Below are 18,390 nucleotides of genomic sequence, written 5' to 3' on the forward strand. Positions count from 1 at the left end.
CTTTTTGTCTCTTTGTCCCCATAAATCTCGCTTATATTTGAAGTGTTTCATATGATTTTCACATGTCTTAAGAATAGTATCAACTTCTAGAGTTCTGACAAATTCGTTTTTCAAAATTGACTTCCGGTCGGTAGTTACCTACTACATTTTCTTTCTTTAGTCTACTTCTTTTTGTTAAGAACTCTTCGGATAGAGACGTGAAATTTTCAGGGAATATAGACAGTAAAGAGTCACTGTCGTTCATAGGAAAACACATCTGAATAGTACTTCCGGTCGTCACCGGAAGTTACAAGAAATTAGTAAAAAATTCGATAATACACTTCTCATTTATTGTTAAAGTACATTCTCTGATATATTTGAATGATTTTTGTAGGATCAGAAACCTCTTTACCGGAAGTGAACAAAGGGAAGACCTACTCATTACTAGTAATGAGTTTCTAGTTATTATTATTGTTCTTTTTCTTACCGATTTTGTGCACGCTATTTGTCAAAAACGGCTTGATAGATTTTCATGACACTTTCAGGAAAAATGTAAAATAGGATTTTCTAGAACAGCTTTTTTTAGTTTTGCCAAAATCACTTCCGGTCGCAAGTTACGGCCGAATTTCCGTTTTTCAAATGACATTTTGTCCGGGCGTTTTCTCATAAACGGTAAAAAATTAGGTCTTCAAACCTTCAGGGATGATCGATGGTGACTTGTAGCTGTGCAATAGGGTATTATCATTGTCATCCGTCACTTCCGACCGTCACCGGAAGTGAACAAAAGAAACGTCAAATTTCAAACTAATGCTTTTGAAACAAAACTTGCATAGATTAATTAGATATCTTTCGGCATTTCAGAAAATGTTAGACTTACCGGAAGTCTAACCAACAACTTCCGGTTTTTAGAGAAAAACTTCGAAAAAATGGTCTTTCTTTGTCCTCGTATATCTCGTTTATTTATCAAACTTTTCATACGATATTTACAGATATTATTGAAATTATCCATCTTAAGAGAACCCTGTAACACTATTTCAAAATTCACTTCCGGTCACAAGTTACGGCCGAATTTCTGTTTTTCAAATGATATTTTGTCCGGGCGTTTACTAATAAACGGTTAATGATTGAGTCTTCAAACTTTCAGGGATGATAGATTATGACTTGTAGCTGTGCAATGGGGTATTTTCATTGTCATCCGTCACTTCCGGCCGTCACCGGAAGTGAAAAGAAACGTCAAATTTCAAACTAATGCTTTTGAAACAAAACTTGCACAGATTAATTGGGTCTCTTTCGGCGTTTCAGAAAATGTTAGACTTTAAGGAAGTTTAATCAGCAACTTCCGGTTTTAAGAGAAAAACTTCAAAAATTTGGTCTTTTTTTTGTCCTCGTATATCTCGCTTAGTTATCAACATTTTAATACGATGTTTCAAGATATTATTGACATTATCCATCTCTGTAGAACTCTTTAATACTATTTCAAAATTCTCTTCCGGTCGCAAGTTACGGCCGAATTTTCGTTTTTCAAATAACATTTTGTTCGGGCGTTTTTTCCTAAACGATTAACGATTGAGTCTTTATACTTTCAGGAATGATAGATAGTGACCTGTAGCTCTGTAATAAAGGTTTATCATTGCTATCCGTCACTTCCGGCCGTCACCGGAAGTGAACAAAAGAAACGTCAAATTTCAGAGTTATGCTTTTGAAACAAAACTTGCATAGGTTCATTGGGTCTCTTTCGGAGTTTCAGAAAATGTTAGACTTACCGGAAGTTTAACCTACAACTTCCGGTTTTTAGAGGAACCCTTCGAAAAAATGGTCTTTCTTTGTTCTCATATATCTCGCTTATCTATCTACTTTTTAATACGATGTTTACAAATATTATTGACATTATCCATCTCTGGGATACCCTTTTAATACTATTTCAAAATTCACTTCCGGTCGCGAGTAAGGGCCAAATTTCCGTTTTTCAAATGACATTTTGGTTGGCCGTTTTTTCATAAACGGTTAATAATAGAGTCTTTCAACTTTCAGGATATGATTGGTGGTGACTTGTAGCTTTCTAAAAAGATTTATAATTGTCATCCGTCACTTCCGGCCGCCATCGAAAGTTAACGAAAGAAACGTCAAATAAATTTACACTTTTCAAACAAAATGTGTGCTTGAAATAATTAAGTGTCTTTTGGAGTTTCAGAAAATGTTACAGTTACCGGAAGTTTAAACAACAACTTCCGGTTTTTAGAGAAAAACTTCGAAAAAGTGTTCTTTCTTCGCTATCATATCTCTCGCTTATAAATGAAGTGTTTGTTATGATTTTCACATATACAATTGACATTATCCATCTTCAGAGTTTAGTGAATTATTTGGTGTTTTTTTCTTCAAAAGTCACTTCCGTTCGTTAATATCTACGATTTCCGTTGTTGTTTTTTTCTCCAGGCGTTTTCTAATGAATAATCAAAGATTGAGTCTTGAAACTTTCAGGAAAGTTAGATGGTGACATGTAGATGTTAAATACGTGTTTCAATTTTCCTGCCGTCACTTCTGTCATCCACCGGAAGTACCTTAAAAATATGTAATTTTTCATTTTTTTTAAAAATTCAAATGCTCATAACATTATTTAATAGAGTGTAATGTCATACCATTTCCACCGGAAGTTGGTTCTTCGAAACCGCAAGTTGTCCCAAAACTCTGCATTTTTCACCGAAATATTTATTGTGGGTTCCTACACGGTAAGTGTGGAATTTTCAATCGTTTTATGGACTCCCAAGATACTCGAAAATGAATAAAACAAAACCGAAATTGTTTGTAATTGATACATCACGTCTTACATGTATATGTTTATCACTGTTTTTTTTTTAAAAAAAAATAGGTGTTTATTCCATTCATGTATAGTCGTTCTTCAATAATTGAATTCTCCCAGTCAAGATCCTATTTCGTCAGAAATTGGACGGAAGACCTATTCGTTGCTCGCAAGGAGATCATTTCTAGTTATTATTATGTCTCCGAACACAAAGTGTCGGAGACATATTGTTTTTGCTCCGTTTCTTATTATATCTCCGAACACAAAGTGTCGGAGACATATTGTTTTTCCTCCGTTTCTTATTATTCTTATTATGTCTCCGAACACAAAGTGTCGGAGACATATTGTTTTTGCTCCGTTTCTTATTATGTCTCCGAACACAAAGTGTCGGAGACAGATTGTTTTTGCTCCGTTTCTTATTATTCTTATTTTCTTCTTCTTCTTTTTATTCCTCTTCTTTCCAGAGAAATTTGTCCGCGCGATTTTGTGAAAGTGCTTCGACAGATCCACTTCAAACTTTGTGAGCTAATAGGGGGTCATGAGGAGGGGTGCAATCAACTTTCGAAATTTTCAAAATGGCCGCCGTTTCAAAATGGCGGCCAAAAACGTCAAATAATCAAGGTTGTCGGATTTCAACCAAATTTTATTTCTAGGGTAAGTTGGTGACCCCGAGTTCATTCCCACCATCAAAATTTTTTTTCGAGCGGCCATTTTCAAAATTGCCGCCATATACTGAAATATTTGAAAATGTTAAAATCTCTACAACATTTGGTTTCTGGGGTAATTGGAGTGTCCACAGTTCATTTCTAGCTTCAGTATTTCCTTCCAATCTATTTTCAAATGTTTCAAAATGGCCGCCATTGAAGAAAATGGCGGCCAAAAATCAAGTCCGTCGGATTTCAACCTCATTTACTCTCTAGGGTTTTTTGAGGATCCTGAGTGCATATCTGGCATCAAAAACCATTTCTGACATGGGTAGGCGTTCGGAGACATTTGTGTTGGCATCCCAACACAGTTATAGCTCGTTATTCTTATTATTCTTATTCTTTTCTTCTTATTTTTCCTCTTCTTTAGTGAGAAATTTGTCCGACCGATTTTGTGAAAGTGCTTCGACAGATCCACTTCAAACTTTGTGAGCTGATAGGGGGTCACTAGGAGGGGTGCATTCAACTTTTCAAATTTTCAAAATGGCCGCCGTTTCAAGATGGCGGCGAAAAAACGTCAAAAACTCAAGGTTGTCAGATTTCAACCAAATTCGATTTCTAGGGTAATAGGGTCACCCCGAGTCCATTTCCACCATCAATTTTTTTTTTGAGCCGCCATTTTCAAAATGGTCGCCATATACCGAAATATTTCAAAGTATTAAAATATCTACAATATTTGGGTTCTGGGGTAAATGGAGGGTCCACAATTCATTTCTAGCATCAGTATTTCCTTCCAATAAATTTTCAAATCTTTCAAAATGGCCGCCATTGAAGAAAATGGCGGCCAAAAATCAAGTCCGTCGGATTTCAACCAAATTCAGTTTCTAGGGTTTTTTGAGGATCCTGAGTGCATATCTGGCATCAAAAACCATTTCTGACATGGGGAGGTGTTCGGAGACATTTGTGTTGGCATCCCAACACAGTTATAGCTCGTTATTCTTATTTTCTTCTTCTTCTTCTTTTTATTCCTCTTCTTTCCAGAGAAATTTGTCCGCTCGATTTTATGAAAGTGTTTCAACACATCCACTTCAAACTTTGTGAGCTGATAGGGGGTGATGAGGAGGGGTGCAATCAACTTTCGAAATTTTCAAAATGGCCGTCGTTTCAAAATGGCGGCCAAAAACGTCAAAAAATCAAGGTTGTCGGATTTCAACCAAATTTTATTTCTAGGGTAATTTGGTGACCCCGAGTTCATTCCCACCATCCAAAAAAATTTTTGAGCCGCCATTTTCAAAATGGCCGCCATATACCAAAATATTTGAAAATGTTAAAATCTCTACAACATATGATTTCTCGGGTAATTGGAGGGTCCACAGTTCATTTCTAGCATCAGTATTCCCTTCCAATCAATTTTCAGATGTTTCAAAATGGCCGCCATTGAAGAAAATGGCGGCCAAAAATCAAGTCCGTCGGATTTCAACCAAATTAGTTTCTATAGTTTTTTAAGGATCCTGAGTGCATATCTGGCATCAAAAACCATTTCTGACATGGGGAGGTGTTCGGAGACATTTGTGTTGGCATCCCAACACAGTTATAGCTCGTTATTATTATTTTCTTCTTATTATTCCTCTTCTTTAGTGAGAAATTTGTCCGACCGATTTTGTGAAAGTGATTCGACTGATCCACTTCAAACTTTGTGAGCGGATAGAGGGTCATTAGAAGGGGTGCAATCAACTTTTCAATTTTTCAAAATGGCTGCCGTTTCAAGATGGCGGCCAAAAAACGTCAAAAACTCAAAGTTCTCAGATTTCAACCAAATTCTATTTCTAGGGTATTTTGGTGACCCCGAGTCCATTTCCACCATCAAAATATTTTTTTGACCCGCCATTTTGAAAATGGCCGCCATATACTGAAATATTTGAAAGTGTTAAAATCTGTACAGCATTTGGGTTCTGGGGTAAATGGAGGGTCCACAATTCATTTCTAGCATCAGTATTTCCTTCCAATCTATTTTTGAATGTTTCAAAATGGCCGCCATTGAAGAAAATGGCGGCCAAATTACAAGTCCGTCGGATTTCAACCAAATTTAGTTTCTAGGGTTTTTAGAGGATCCTGAGTGCATATCCGGTATCAAAAAGCATTTCTGACATGGGGAGGTGTTCGGAGACATTTGTGTTGGCATCCCAACACAGTTATAGCTCGTTATTATTGTTCTTTTTCTTACCGATTTTGTGCACGTGATTTCTCAAAAACGGCTTGATAGATTTTCATGAATCTTTCAGGAAAAATGTAAAATAGGATTTTCTAGAACAGCTTTTTTTAGTTTTGCCAAAATCACTTCCGGTCGCAAGTTACTGCCGAATTTCCGTTTTTCAAATGACATTTTGTCCGGGCGTTTTCTCATAAACGGTTAAAAATTGGGTCTTCAGGGATGATCGATGGTGACTTGTAGCTGTGCAATAGGGTATTATCATTGTCATCCGTCACTTCCGGCCGTCACCGGAAGTGAACAAAAGAAACGTCAAATTTCAAACTAATGCTTTTGAAACAAAACTTGCATAGATTAATTAGATATCTTTCGGCGTTTCAGAAAATGTTAAACTTATCGGAAGTTTAACCAACAACTTCCGGTTTTTAGAGAAAAACTTCGAAAAAATGGTCTTTCTTTGTCCTCGTATATCTCGTTTATTTATCAAACTTTTCATACGATATTTACAGATATTATTGAAATTATCCATCTTAAGAGAACCCTGTAACACTATTTCAAAATTCACTTCCGGTCACAAGTTACGGCCGAATTTCTGTTTTTCAAATGATATTTTGTCCGGGCGTTTACTAATAAACGGTTAATGATTGAGTCTTCAAACTTTCAGGGATGATAGATTATGACTTGTAGCTGTGCAATAGGGTATTTTCATTGCCATCCGTCACTTCCGGCCGTCACTGGAAGTGAACAAAAGAAACGTCAAATTTCAAACTAATGCTTTTGAAACAAAACTTGCATAGATTAATTGGGTCTCTTTCGGCGTTTCAGAAAATGTTAGACTTTAAGGAAGTTTAATCAGCAACTTCCGGTTTTAAGAGAAAAACTTCAAAAAATTGGTCTTTTTTTGTCCTCGTATATCTCGCTTAGTTATCAACATTTTAATACGATGTTTCAAGATATTATTGACATTATCCATCTCTGTAGAACTCTTTAATACTATTTCAAAATTCTCTTCCGGTCGCAAGTTACGGCCGAATGTTCGTTTTTCAAATAACATTTTGTTCGGGCGTTTTCTTCTAAACGATTAACGATTAAGTCTTTATACTTTCAGGAATGATAGATAGTGACCTGTAGCTCTGTAATAAAGGTTTATCATTGCTATCCATCACTTCCGGCCGTCACCGGAAGTGAACAAAAGAAACGTCAAATTTCAGAGTTATGCTTTTGAAACAAAACTTGCATAGGTTCATTGGGTCTCTTTCGGAGTTTCAGAAAATGTTAGACTTACCGGAAGTTTAACCTACAACTTCCGGGTTTTAGAGGAACCCTTCGAAAAAATGGTCTTTCTTTGTTCTCATATATCTCGCTTATCTATCAACTTTTTAATACGATGTTTACAGATGTTATTGACATTATCCATCTCTGGGATACCCTTTTAATACTATTTCAAAATTCACTTCCGGCCGCAAGTAAGGGCCGAATTTCCGTTTTTCAAATGACATTTTGGTTGGCCGTTTTTTCATAAACGGTTAATAATAGAGTCTTTCAACTTTCAGGATATGATTGGTGGTGACTTGTAGCTTTCTAAAAAGATTTATAATTGTCATCCGTCACTTCCGGCCGCCACCGAAAATCAACGAAAGAAACGTCAAATAAATTTACACTTTTCAAACAAAATGTGTGCTTGAAATAATTAAGTGTCTTTTGGAGTTTCAGAAAATGTTACAGTTACCGGAAGTTTAAACAACAACTTCCGGTTTTTAGAGAAAAACTTCGAAAAAGTGTTCTTTCTTCGCTATCATATCTCTCGCTTATAAATGAAGTGATTGTTATGATTTTCACATATACAATTGACATTATCCATCTTCAGAGTTTAGTGAATTATTTGGTTTTTTTTTTCAAAAGTCACTTCCGTTCGTTAATATCTACGATTTCCGTTGTTGTTTTTTTCTCCAGGCGTTTTCTAATGAATAATCAAAGATTGAGTCTTGAAACTTTCAGGAAAGTTAGATGGTGACATGTAGATGTGAAATACGTGTTTCAATTTTCCTCCCGTCACTTCCGTAATCCACCGGAAGTACCTTAAAAATATGTAATTTTTCATTTTTTTTTAAAAACTCAAATGCTCATAACATTATTTAATAGAGTGTAATGTCATACCATTTCCACCGGAAGTTGGTTCTTCGAAACTGGAAGTTGTCCTAAAACTCTGCATTTTTCACCGAAATATTTATTGTGGGTTCCTACACGGTAAGTGTGGAATTTTCAATCGTTTTATGGACTCCCAAGATACTCGAAAGTGAATAAAACAAAACCGAAATTGTTTGTAATTGATACATCACGTCTTACATGTATATGTTTATCACTGTTTTTAAAAAAAAAAAATAGTGTTTATTCCATTGATGTATAGTCGTTCTTCAATAATTGAATTCTCCCAGTCAAGATCCTGTCTCGTCAGAAATTGGACGGAAGACCTATTCGTTGCTCGCAACGAGATCATTTCTAGTTATTATTCTTTTTCTCCGGTACTTTTTTGTCCGGTAGTGTTCTCAGAAACTACAAAAGGGATCGATATGAAACTTTCCAGGATGATAGTATAGCGTTTGTAGATGTGCATGGTGATAGTCATTTTGTCTGCACACGCATGCACGCGCGCGTACGTGCACTGCAATTTTGGTACAAAAATTGGAAAATCAGAATATTAAGGGGATCGATATGAAACCTAAATAGGATGGTAGTATATCATTTGTAGATATGAAAAATGACAGTAATTTTGTTTACACGCGCACGCATGCGCGTGCACATGCATTACAAAAATTGTACACTAACTTTGGAATCAGTCTAACTTTTTTGTTGTTCATTGAAATGGCTTGATATTCATATCATAGGTAGATATTGAGACCCTTAACTGATTTGCATGGTCAAAATTACCAATTTGCACGCGCATGCACGTGCGCTTCATTTTGATTGGATAGTACTAAAACGTTTGTAACTATCTTATTTATGAAGCGAATGAGATGATATTCACAGCATACGTAGACAATATGTGTATCTATATCTTGGTGTAACAAAAAATGTCAACGCATACGTGCATGCGCGTGCGACGTTTTTCAAATCTTCGGGTTTTAAAGGACGATAACGTTTTTGTTTTTCATCAAATTCTATTGATATTAGGGTTTTAGATGTGTCTTGGTACTCCTTACAAATTGCTGTGGTTAGAATTAGTGCTCAGCACGTGCATGCACGTGTGTTGAATTCTGATTGGACGATTTCAAAATCGCTATAACTTCCTTATATTTGGTGGAAACGTTATGAAATTCATACTGTGGGTATATGATACAAATGCCTGTTGAACGACATCAACAAAAATTCGGAATCATACACGGGTGCGCGTGTATGCACGTGCAACGCTTTCTTTCATTTCTTGGTACTGAAATGACCATATTAAACGTACTACATGTAATTAAAGGCTAAAATAAAATGATATTTTGCTATAGATTCACAAGGACATCACATATTATTTGGGGTAGGTTTGGGGAACATATGTAACGGTCCCCGTTACAATTAGAACTAGTATGATATGCTTTTGGTGCAATCAAATTGATGCTTACTGTAAATTGACTAAAATCACCGTTTTCTGATCATAAATTTGGAACTACTTCGTATTATGCGTATGAATGTAGGATATACACGTGGTGGAGATTTAAATGTAAACATGGAATCAAAAGTAAGAAAGGCTGTAAAAATACGATAAAACTTGTAAAATAAGAGACAGACAGCTAAATGGTAAATATGCACTTATTAAAGTGTCAGTTGGCTATGAAATGAGCCTGATGTATCACCTGTTGCCTGAACTTTTAAAGGGAAAGGAAACCGAGAATGATTGTTTATATCATGTGATTATATTGTCACGTGATTCCAAGCGTTGACAGAGGTGTATGTGAAGCTTGCGTAACGCGCCCTCTGGTGAGAGAATGGGCCCTTCATTTGAACAAACTTGAAAGCCCTTCACCCACGGATGATTTGTGGCAAGTTTGGTTGAAATTGGCCCAGTGGTTCTTGAGAAGAAGATGAAAATGTGAAAAGTTTACGACGCCAACAGAGAACGGACAAATTTTGATCAGAAAAGTTCACTTGAGCCTTCAGCTCAGGTGAGCTAAAAAAAAAAGTCCGGAAAACTGATTTGCAGGACTGACGGACAGACAGCAGGACGGATGCACGGATAGCGCCATAACATAATACGTCCCGTCTAATGACGGGCGTATAAAAACAAAGAAACCCAACAAACATGTACAGATGCTTTTATTCTATGTCACAATTATTTCACTATGTTTACATAATATCTCCTTCAATGGTATCATTATCATTCTTCGAAGATATTCCATTATACCACCGACCGTGATGAATACACATTTCAAATTATTATTTGATGAATTTTATTTTAGCACTACAAATGAAAGACAAGATATGAATATCAAACGATTATCATAAACGATGATTAGAAAACATATCCGAAACAATGTATTGACTGTATAAAAGAGGACTTTTTCTAAGTACTATTACCCCCCCCCCCCGATATTGATAACTTCCTTGCACAAAATTAGTGCCAATGAAAAACATTAAAAATAATTGATGAAGAACATGCCTGTCAATCAGTTACGAAAATATGTTTATTTACATTTTGATGTTTATGAGTAAAAGCTCAAGGTTACTTGACATTGATACTAGTTTGTAGGTCACAACATCCTTTTATCACATTTGAAGATTCCATGTCTATCGGTCCCAATGATATCTAAGTAATAAGAGATTTTTATGATCAAGGTCAAATGTCAAGGCAGACTCTAGTTTGTAGGTCACAACATCATGAAAAGTCCATGTCTCTATCTGTCTACATTCTAAAGTAATAAGTTTTTATGATCCAGGTAAGGTCACAGGAGTCATTTAACCTTTATACTAGCTTTTAACCTCTTATCATTTCTGAAGATTCAAAGTCAATATCAATCCCGGTTCTAAATTCATATAGGGTTTATGGTTAAAGTCACTGGAATCACTTGAATGACCTTGATCTTAATTTGTAGGTTCCATCATCATTTCTGAAGATCCCGTGTCTCAATCAGATCTGGTTCTGGAGTAATTTATCAGTTTTATGTTCAAAGTCAAGGTCACTGGAGTCAATTTACCTAAATTGTAGGTCCTATCATTCTCTTATCATTTCTGATGACCCAATGTCGCTATCAGTCCCGATTCTAAAGTTACATTATACCACTTTTTATGTTCATGGTCAGAGATCAAGGTCGCTGGAGTCCCTTAGCCTTGATACTAGTTTGTAGGGTCCGACATTCTCTTCTCATTTCAGAAGACCCTAGGACTCTATCTGTCGTATTTTTTTTTCAAGTTATATCTGTTGAATTTGCAATTAATTTTCCTCATAGAATTCTTATGTTAGATCCCCCTCCCCCCAATGTACCATACCCCCCTTCCATCTGAAAACAAAAATAGATTTTTCCCGTGTTTCGTAGAATAGCGGGAAAATCTTGTATGATAGAAACGTATCAATGCGCCAAAAAGTAGGCGGGGCCATAGGAAGGCCAATAGAATTGTAGTGAATTCGAGTAATAGTCTCGTGTTTGGTCATTCTAAGTCAACGCTTCACACGAGGCGCTCGAACTTTACTTTTGGAGCAGCAAAATGGAGTCCCAACAAATGGGTATATTGTTATCTATAGTCTCAGACGTTATAGATTCCAAATTGGCTTCTTTGGAGGTGAAAATCTCGAAGCAACAAAAACAACAACACGAACAACAAATGTGCAAAATTCAAGCGGCTTCCGATAAGACTTTCGTTTTTAAAAGAAAAGGCAACGAGGCACAGTTAAAGTTTAACAACACCGTGAGAGATAAAATGGTACAGGCCAACACCCACATCAACGAAGGTGAAGCCGAGGCCGCTTTCCAAAGCATTACGGAAGGTATAGAGCTTATAGACGATAGACAAAAGCTAGTAAAACTTGCTGACTCGTCAAAAAATGGTTGGAGAACAGTACAAGAATATACTCAGCACGAGCTCGCATCGGACGAGGAAGACGAGAAAAGAATATTTAAAGCAGAGATGCGCGCGGAAAAGAAGTTGAAGGAAGAACGAGCTCAAAAAGCCAGATTTCAAAGCAGATTCGCACCTTATACAACTCCTGACAAATCAACATCTGAGAAGTCAAACAAAAGTGACAGCAACAAGAAGCCAGGGACCTGTTTCAAGTGCGGCTTCCCGGGGCATTGGGCACGGGACTGTAACAAGGAAACGCTAGTAAAGATAAGTACAAGTATTATAGATGAAAATGCTAAAGTTCATTACAATAGCAATTCTGTTAAAGCTGATACAACAAATAGTCAGTTTATAGTTTCTGAAAATGTTCACGATACTGAAAATGTCAGTCCATATTTACGTTTGAAAATGCATTTGTCGAAATGGAAGGGCATTTGTACGGACAATTATGTCTTGAGTATTATAGAGCATGGTTACAGAATTCCATTTAAGCACGTTCCATCAAGTGAGTTTTTTAACAACAACAAATCTGCCAGATACAACGTGAGTATTGTTTACCAAGAAATTCAAAAGCTTCTTCAGAAACTTTGTATAACACAGGTAACTCACATTCCCTTTGTGGTCAATCCATTGACCGTGGCTTTCAATAAATCAGGTAAACCACGCTTAGTCTTAGATTGCAGACACATCAATAAGTTCATTCATGATTTTGTATTTCGGATGGAAGATACTAGAACTGCTCGGGAACTTTTTGATACAGGATATTTTTTGTTTAGTTTCGACCTTAAGTCTGCATATCATCATATAGAAATTTTTGAAGAACACAGAAAATATTTGGGTTTTCATTGGGAGCATGATGGTCAGAAAAAATATTACGTGTTTAATGTTTTACCTTTTGGCATTTCCTCGGCAGCCTTTATTTTTACAAAAGTTTTGAGAAAAGTTGTTCAGTATTGGAGGAGTTTAGGATTACAAGTGATCATGTATTTGGATGATGGTTTGGCAGGATCTAATAGTTTTTCAGAAGCAGAGTCTATTAGTAGACTTGTAAGAAAGGATCTTTCTGAATTGGGTTTTGTGATTGCTGAATCTAAGTGTGAATGGCATCCAAAACAAAAAGTTGTTTGGTTGGGTTTAGAGTGGAATACAGAGACAGGTAATTTGAAAGTTACTTTTGAGCGAATTGAGAAGGTAATGAATTGTATAAAAAATGTTTTAAAACTAATTCAAACCGGTCAAAACAGGTTCCACGTTAGGGCTATTGCTAGCATCACAGGTCAGCTTATATCTATGGAAGCCGCGGTAGGACACGCGGTAAATTTTTACACAAGGTGTTTGTATCAAGATATTTTGTCAAGATTCAGTTGGCACTCTTATATTGAGTTGAATTCAGGGTCAGTAGAGGAATTGAAATTTTGGAGAGAAAATCTGTCGAGCCTTAATTCAGATCATATTCGAGTTCGCAAGAGTAACTCGAACTTGAACGTCTATAGCGATGCATCAGATACTGGGTACGGTGCATTTATAGAAGGCCATGATAATTCAGAAGTCATAGGATTGTGGACAAGTGAGGAATCTTGTGAGAGTTCTACTTGCGAGAGAACTAGAATCTGTTAATAGATCATTGAATACTATAGGAGAAAGTATTCATGGAGAAAGTGTAGATTGGCACACAGACAGTAAAAATGTCAGTAGAATATTAGAGGTGAGCAGTAGAAAGCCTCATTTGCATAGGATTGCACAAGAAATTCGTAAGAAATGTTCTCACAGCAACGTCGCACTTAACTGTGTTTGGGTACCAAGAAATAAAAATGTCCATGCGGATACGTTGAGTAGATGTTACGATAGTGATGACTGGGGAATCAAAAATCACATTTTCAAAGAAATGGATACTCTATGGGGGCCTCACACATGCGACAGGTTCGCAACAGATTATAATACCAAGTGTATTAAATTTAATTCAAGATGGTGGTGTTCTAACACCAGTGGGGTAGAAGCTTTTAAGCAATTTTGGGGAGAGGACAATAACTGGCTAGTACCTCCACCTAGACTTATTTGTAAAACAATAAATAAACTCATATCAGACGGGGGGGGGGGGGGGGGAGTTTAGTTACTCCGTTGTGGAAATCTGCACCTTTTTGGCCAATGCTTAAAAAGGGGGATACATGGGAGAATGGCGTTCAAGACAAAAAGTATTTTACGTCTTATATTACCCAAAAGGGCAAGGGAGAAAACGAAATATTTGGGAGTTCCAACATCTTCGATATGGTAATAGTATGATTAGAATTTGACTAAAGGCTTATTTTCGTTAATGTATTTATTTTCAGAGTTAAGATTGGAGAAGAACATAGAGGACATTGTGAGCGCCACTGGAATTACCCTGGACGACTCAAACAACGTCCTCTTAGCAAAGAAACTATGTGAATTTCTCATAAAATCAAAAAGTGTTAATACGTGTAAAAAATATATGTCGTCATTTAGCAAGTGGTGCAAGTTTATTAAAAACAGAATTTGGAAAAAGCACGGACGTTGGATTTCAGATTCCTCAAAAGACGGTTATATCAAAGACAGTATTGAAAATCGGATGTCAGTTTCAAAAAATCTGGGATTGTAACATCAATAGTTCATTATTTTCATGTTTGTGAAAGATTATTCATTTTGATTTATATTTTGCTTTTCATATCTAACTTTTGGACGACTTAAATTCTAAGCTCGCCTGGCTTACGGCTTTATGGTAGTTATTTTGTGTAGATTAAAAGTGCGGGTTGTAATGAGTAAAGATTATACTAGATTTTTCCCGTGTTTCGTAGAATAGCGGGAAAATCTTGTATGATAGAAACGTATCAATGCGAAAAAAAGTAGGCGGGGCCATAGGAAGGCCAATAGAATTGTAGTGAATTCGAGTAATAGTCTCGTGTTTGGTCATTCTAAGTCAACGCTTCACACGAGGCGCTCGAGCTTTATTTTTTAAATATCAAATTTTCAAAGATTACCTCAAATTACTATCATTTTTCAATGTTTATTACTACAGTACTGCTTAAATGCTCGTCCGGCATTGCCCCAGAGACGTTATTTACACTTGTGCGGACACAGGTTTCCATAGTTAACCATCTATGTTTTTTCCTGGGCGGTTTTTAACGTCAGTGATGGGGGTTTAAAATTTTAAACAAAGCAGTACTTCATGTTTTCGTTTCACAATACCGTACAAGTTAGTGTCGTTTATAAAATATAGCATTGTATGTATATATGTGCATTTGTATGGCGTTACATAATAAACGCCGGCTGCCCCAACAAGCTCGCCTGGCTTACGGCTTTATGGTAGTTATTTTGTGTAGATTAAAAGTGCGGGTTGTAATGAGTAAAGATTATACCATTTTTGCAAAACTAGTTTATCAATACATTAGCCTATGATATCTTTGAGTATCTGATACTTTCATTAATGGGTTACGGAGAATGGCTACTTAAGACAATTTTAGGCGTGAGAAAGAAGGAATAAGAACCGAGCAAAAACAATAGTCTACAAACTTCAGTAAGGAGATTTAATTACCTGAGAATATTTGTAAAGAAAAGGACTCAAAATATAATTTGTATGGTTTAAAATAAACCATACCTACTTGAGACCCCTAAATAAACACGTATGCTTGTTGTATTTGTTGTTGTTTATCGTTTTACTTGTCACAATTGATTCACTGTCTTTATGGTGTCTCCTTCCATTGGATAGTTATTGATCAGTCTTTGTGGAGATCAAAAATAACCTCGCGGTTTACTTTAGTATAAACATCTCTGGCTTGAAATCTCAACTCAGTTTCACCAAAAATCAAGGATTCCTCGATTACAGAGGTTGTCTGCTCGCCCCCACCAGATAATGGAACTTGCAGAATCCCAAGCATTCTGCAGCCAGGATCATCAACAAAATTAGGATTCGTTGAATCGGAAATAAATACGCCACACTCCAGACATTGTTTCCCGCTATTCAAGACCTGGAAGACTTGGGATTTCAAATGTCCTGGCATAATCTTCTCACCTTTTGTGATGACCTTGAAGAAAACATCACGACACCGCATGGATCCTTGGATCTCGACCTTTTTCTCCTTTGGATGACGATCTGCCTTGAATTCTGGCCACGTCTGGAATCCATAAGTATACGGTGCCGATCGCCGCGATATGGCGTCAGGGACATGACCGAAATATACAGCACCCCTGGCTACAGCTAATCCTGCATCCTCTGGTACAATGACAATTTTCTGATCAAAGTTCTTTTTGATTGCGTCCTGAACCAGCATGCATTCTGAGAAGCCTCCAACCATTACGATGATGTCAACATCTCTAACAACATCCTCTTCAAACAACTCGTCAATATGTTTGACAATGCTGTCAATAGTTTTCTTGAAAAATCCCCGAAAATATTTGTTTTCCCATTTAAGTCTTCCTGCAGCATATTTCACATCATTTCTATACTTTTCGTGTTTATCAATGACATCTTTGAAATCTTTGACACCATTTGATTTTGTGCATAACTTAAAAAGGGCTCGTGGTATAGTCATGTGTGTATCCCCATCCTCATCGGGTTTTATAGTACTTTTCCTTGATTCAAAAGTTCTCATAATTTCAAGATAATCTTCCATGCTTTCTTTCTTAAAATCTTTCATGACTTTTTCTCCCATTAATTCTGTCATAAATTTCATAAAGACATCCACCACAGATTTTCCTCCCCACGGTCCTCCACTTGCTGGAAGAATTTCTTCCAAAGTATTGTCTTCGCACTTCTGATGCACTGTGATATCTGCTGTACTACCTATAAATAGAAATTGATGGAATATATATACATGTATATTACCTGTCCGGCTTTAGTGATTAGTTTACCAAGTAAGACATATAATCAAGAAATAAATTTCATTTTTGAAAAAGCCCATGGGTATGAACTGCAACACTTCATATTGGTATACTTCATGAAGGTATTACATGTATTTTCAAAAATGACATTATTTTATATCTTACATTTACATTATACTTTCATTTTTGTCAGAATTTCTAGTCGTTAAAATTGGACATACTATATTTATCTGTGTTCACTAGATGAAACCCCGCGTAAGCGCGGGAAATCTTAATTAAATAGCAGTACATAGAGGAATGACTTTTTAATGCGTGTTTGAATTGTTGCGCACATGAATTGAATGAACGATATATCTAAAATGAATGTAAGAAAAAGAATTGAAGAAATGCATGCATTAGTTATGTTTTATTTATTAATATCATATACAGTAAATAAAACTTGATTATTAGGAAGTCACATGGAGCTCCAAATTAAATGTTCTTAATCATTATGTAACATAAATGATCTCTCTCCGTACTGAAAATTAGATAATGATTTTACGAATGCAATCGTAATCTGTCATGAAAATGAACGGTCATTCAAAACTTCAATATTGAAACTGAGTATTACGAACGTGTTTATAATGGTAATTTTTGTCCAGTGCTACAATTTATGGACAAAATTATAAATACACATCGTTTCTTCTCGTCAAACGCAATAATCGAAAACGTAATGCACTATATGAATGACAAACAGAAAAACTGCTAAATTGTTAAAGAGACACTACAGCTCATTTTCCACATTTTAATAGTGTTTTTTAAAACATGTATTGATAAAATGATAAAATTCATATCGATACTGACAATTTTGAACAATTGGGATGCATCAATTTACTCTCAACTGCGCTTTGAAGATCGTTCGGAATTCAAAGGTTTCTTCATTCTGACTCGGACTTTTGAATGCTTATTTACATCACGTGGTTTTGAATGACAGCAAATGTGTTGTGTACGAAATTATTTAAATTCCCCTTCAAGGGGGTCCACACTCACCTTTCAAGTATAAGAGTATTCCCTGCTCCTTAAAATAAGTAATTATATAAATCATTTTTTCAACAGAAACCCTTCCATGTTCCCATTGACCGATGTTTTTACAACTAACACGTGTCGTGTTCAGATAAAAATAGCACTTACTTTTAAAAATAGTGTCTTCGCAGCTAGTCTCAATGGCAGATTTAGGGGGGGGGGGGGGGGGGCAGGATTCCCCCTCCCTTTTTACGCCACAGATTGTGAATGAAAATCTAAATTTTGCACCAGAATGGCCGATTACTGTGGCTAATCTTTGACTTCCACACCCCCTTCGGAAATCCTAGATCCGCCACTGAGTTACATGGGTTTCTCCGAGCTCTTTGTTTTCCAACGGTCAAACTGATACCAAGGTAAATTTTATTTCACGTATGAGTTTTATCTCATTCTATTTTTACCTCTTTTCTCACAGAATCTGTCAAAATTCTAGATCTATCAACTACACTTTCTCTCACTGGACGACATGCTCCACTGTTTACTGTCTATGCGCATGCGTCTGAAGACTGAAAGGAGGAGACTCGATATTTTTTGTATAGGCCATCAAAAAGTATTAATTTTTACGTTAAAACGATAATTTTTAAATTTAGATAAGTGTTATTTTCGCAAAGTTCATACTTTCAACAATGCAACAAAAATAGAGAAAGCGCTAGGAAAATTGTCATTTCATGATTTTTGCGCAAAATGAGCTGTAGTGTCTCTTTAACAGTGGCCTGATATTGTCAGGTAGTGTACAACCTATTTCGGTAAAATGTTTAAGTAATAAGGCGCAAACTTCCCAGAACAGTCCCAGACCATTCGATATGATTATCTGACATATTGGATAGTTG

The 18,390-nt window shown here is 36.2% G+C and overlaps 1 protein-coding gene across 3 annotated transcripts in view; it reads right to left on the bottom strand.

Annotated features, from left to right (window-relative positions):
- Window positions 1-9,911: 9,911 nt before the first annotated feature.
- LOC130052251 (heat shock 70 kDa protein 12A-like) overlaps window positions 9,912-18,390 on the bottom strand; it is a 58,925-nt gene continuing 50,446 nt past the window's right edge. For all 3 annotated transcript variants that reach the window (XM_056156685.1, XM_056156686.1, XM_056156683.1), the window contains one exon: window positions 9,912-16,463. In XM_056156685.1, the coding sequence (XP_056012660.1) occupies window positions 15,397-16,463 (1,067 nt within the window). In that variant the 3' untranslated portion in view covers window positions 9,912-15,396. The remainder of the gene's footprint in view (window positions 16,464-18,390) is intronic.

Source organism: Ostrea edulis, chromosome 2, assembly GCF_947568905.1.
Source record: "Ostrea edulis chromosome 2, xbOstEdul1.1, whole genome shotgun sequence".
NCBI classification, from domain to species: Eukaryota; Metazoa; Mollusca; class Bivalvia; order Ostreida; family Ostreidae; genus Ostrea; species Ostrea edulis.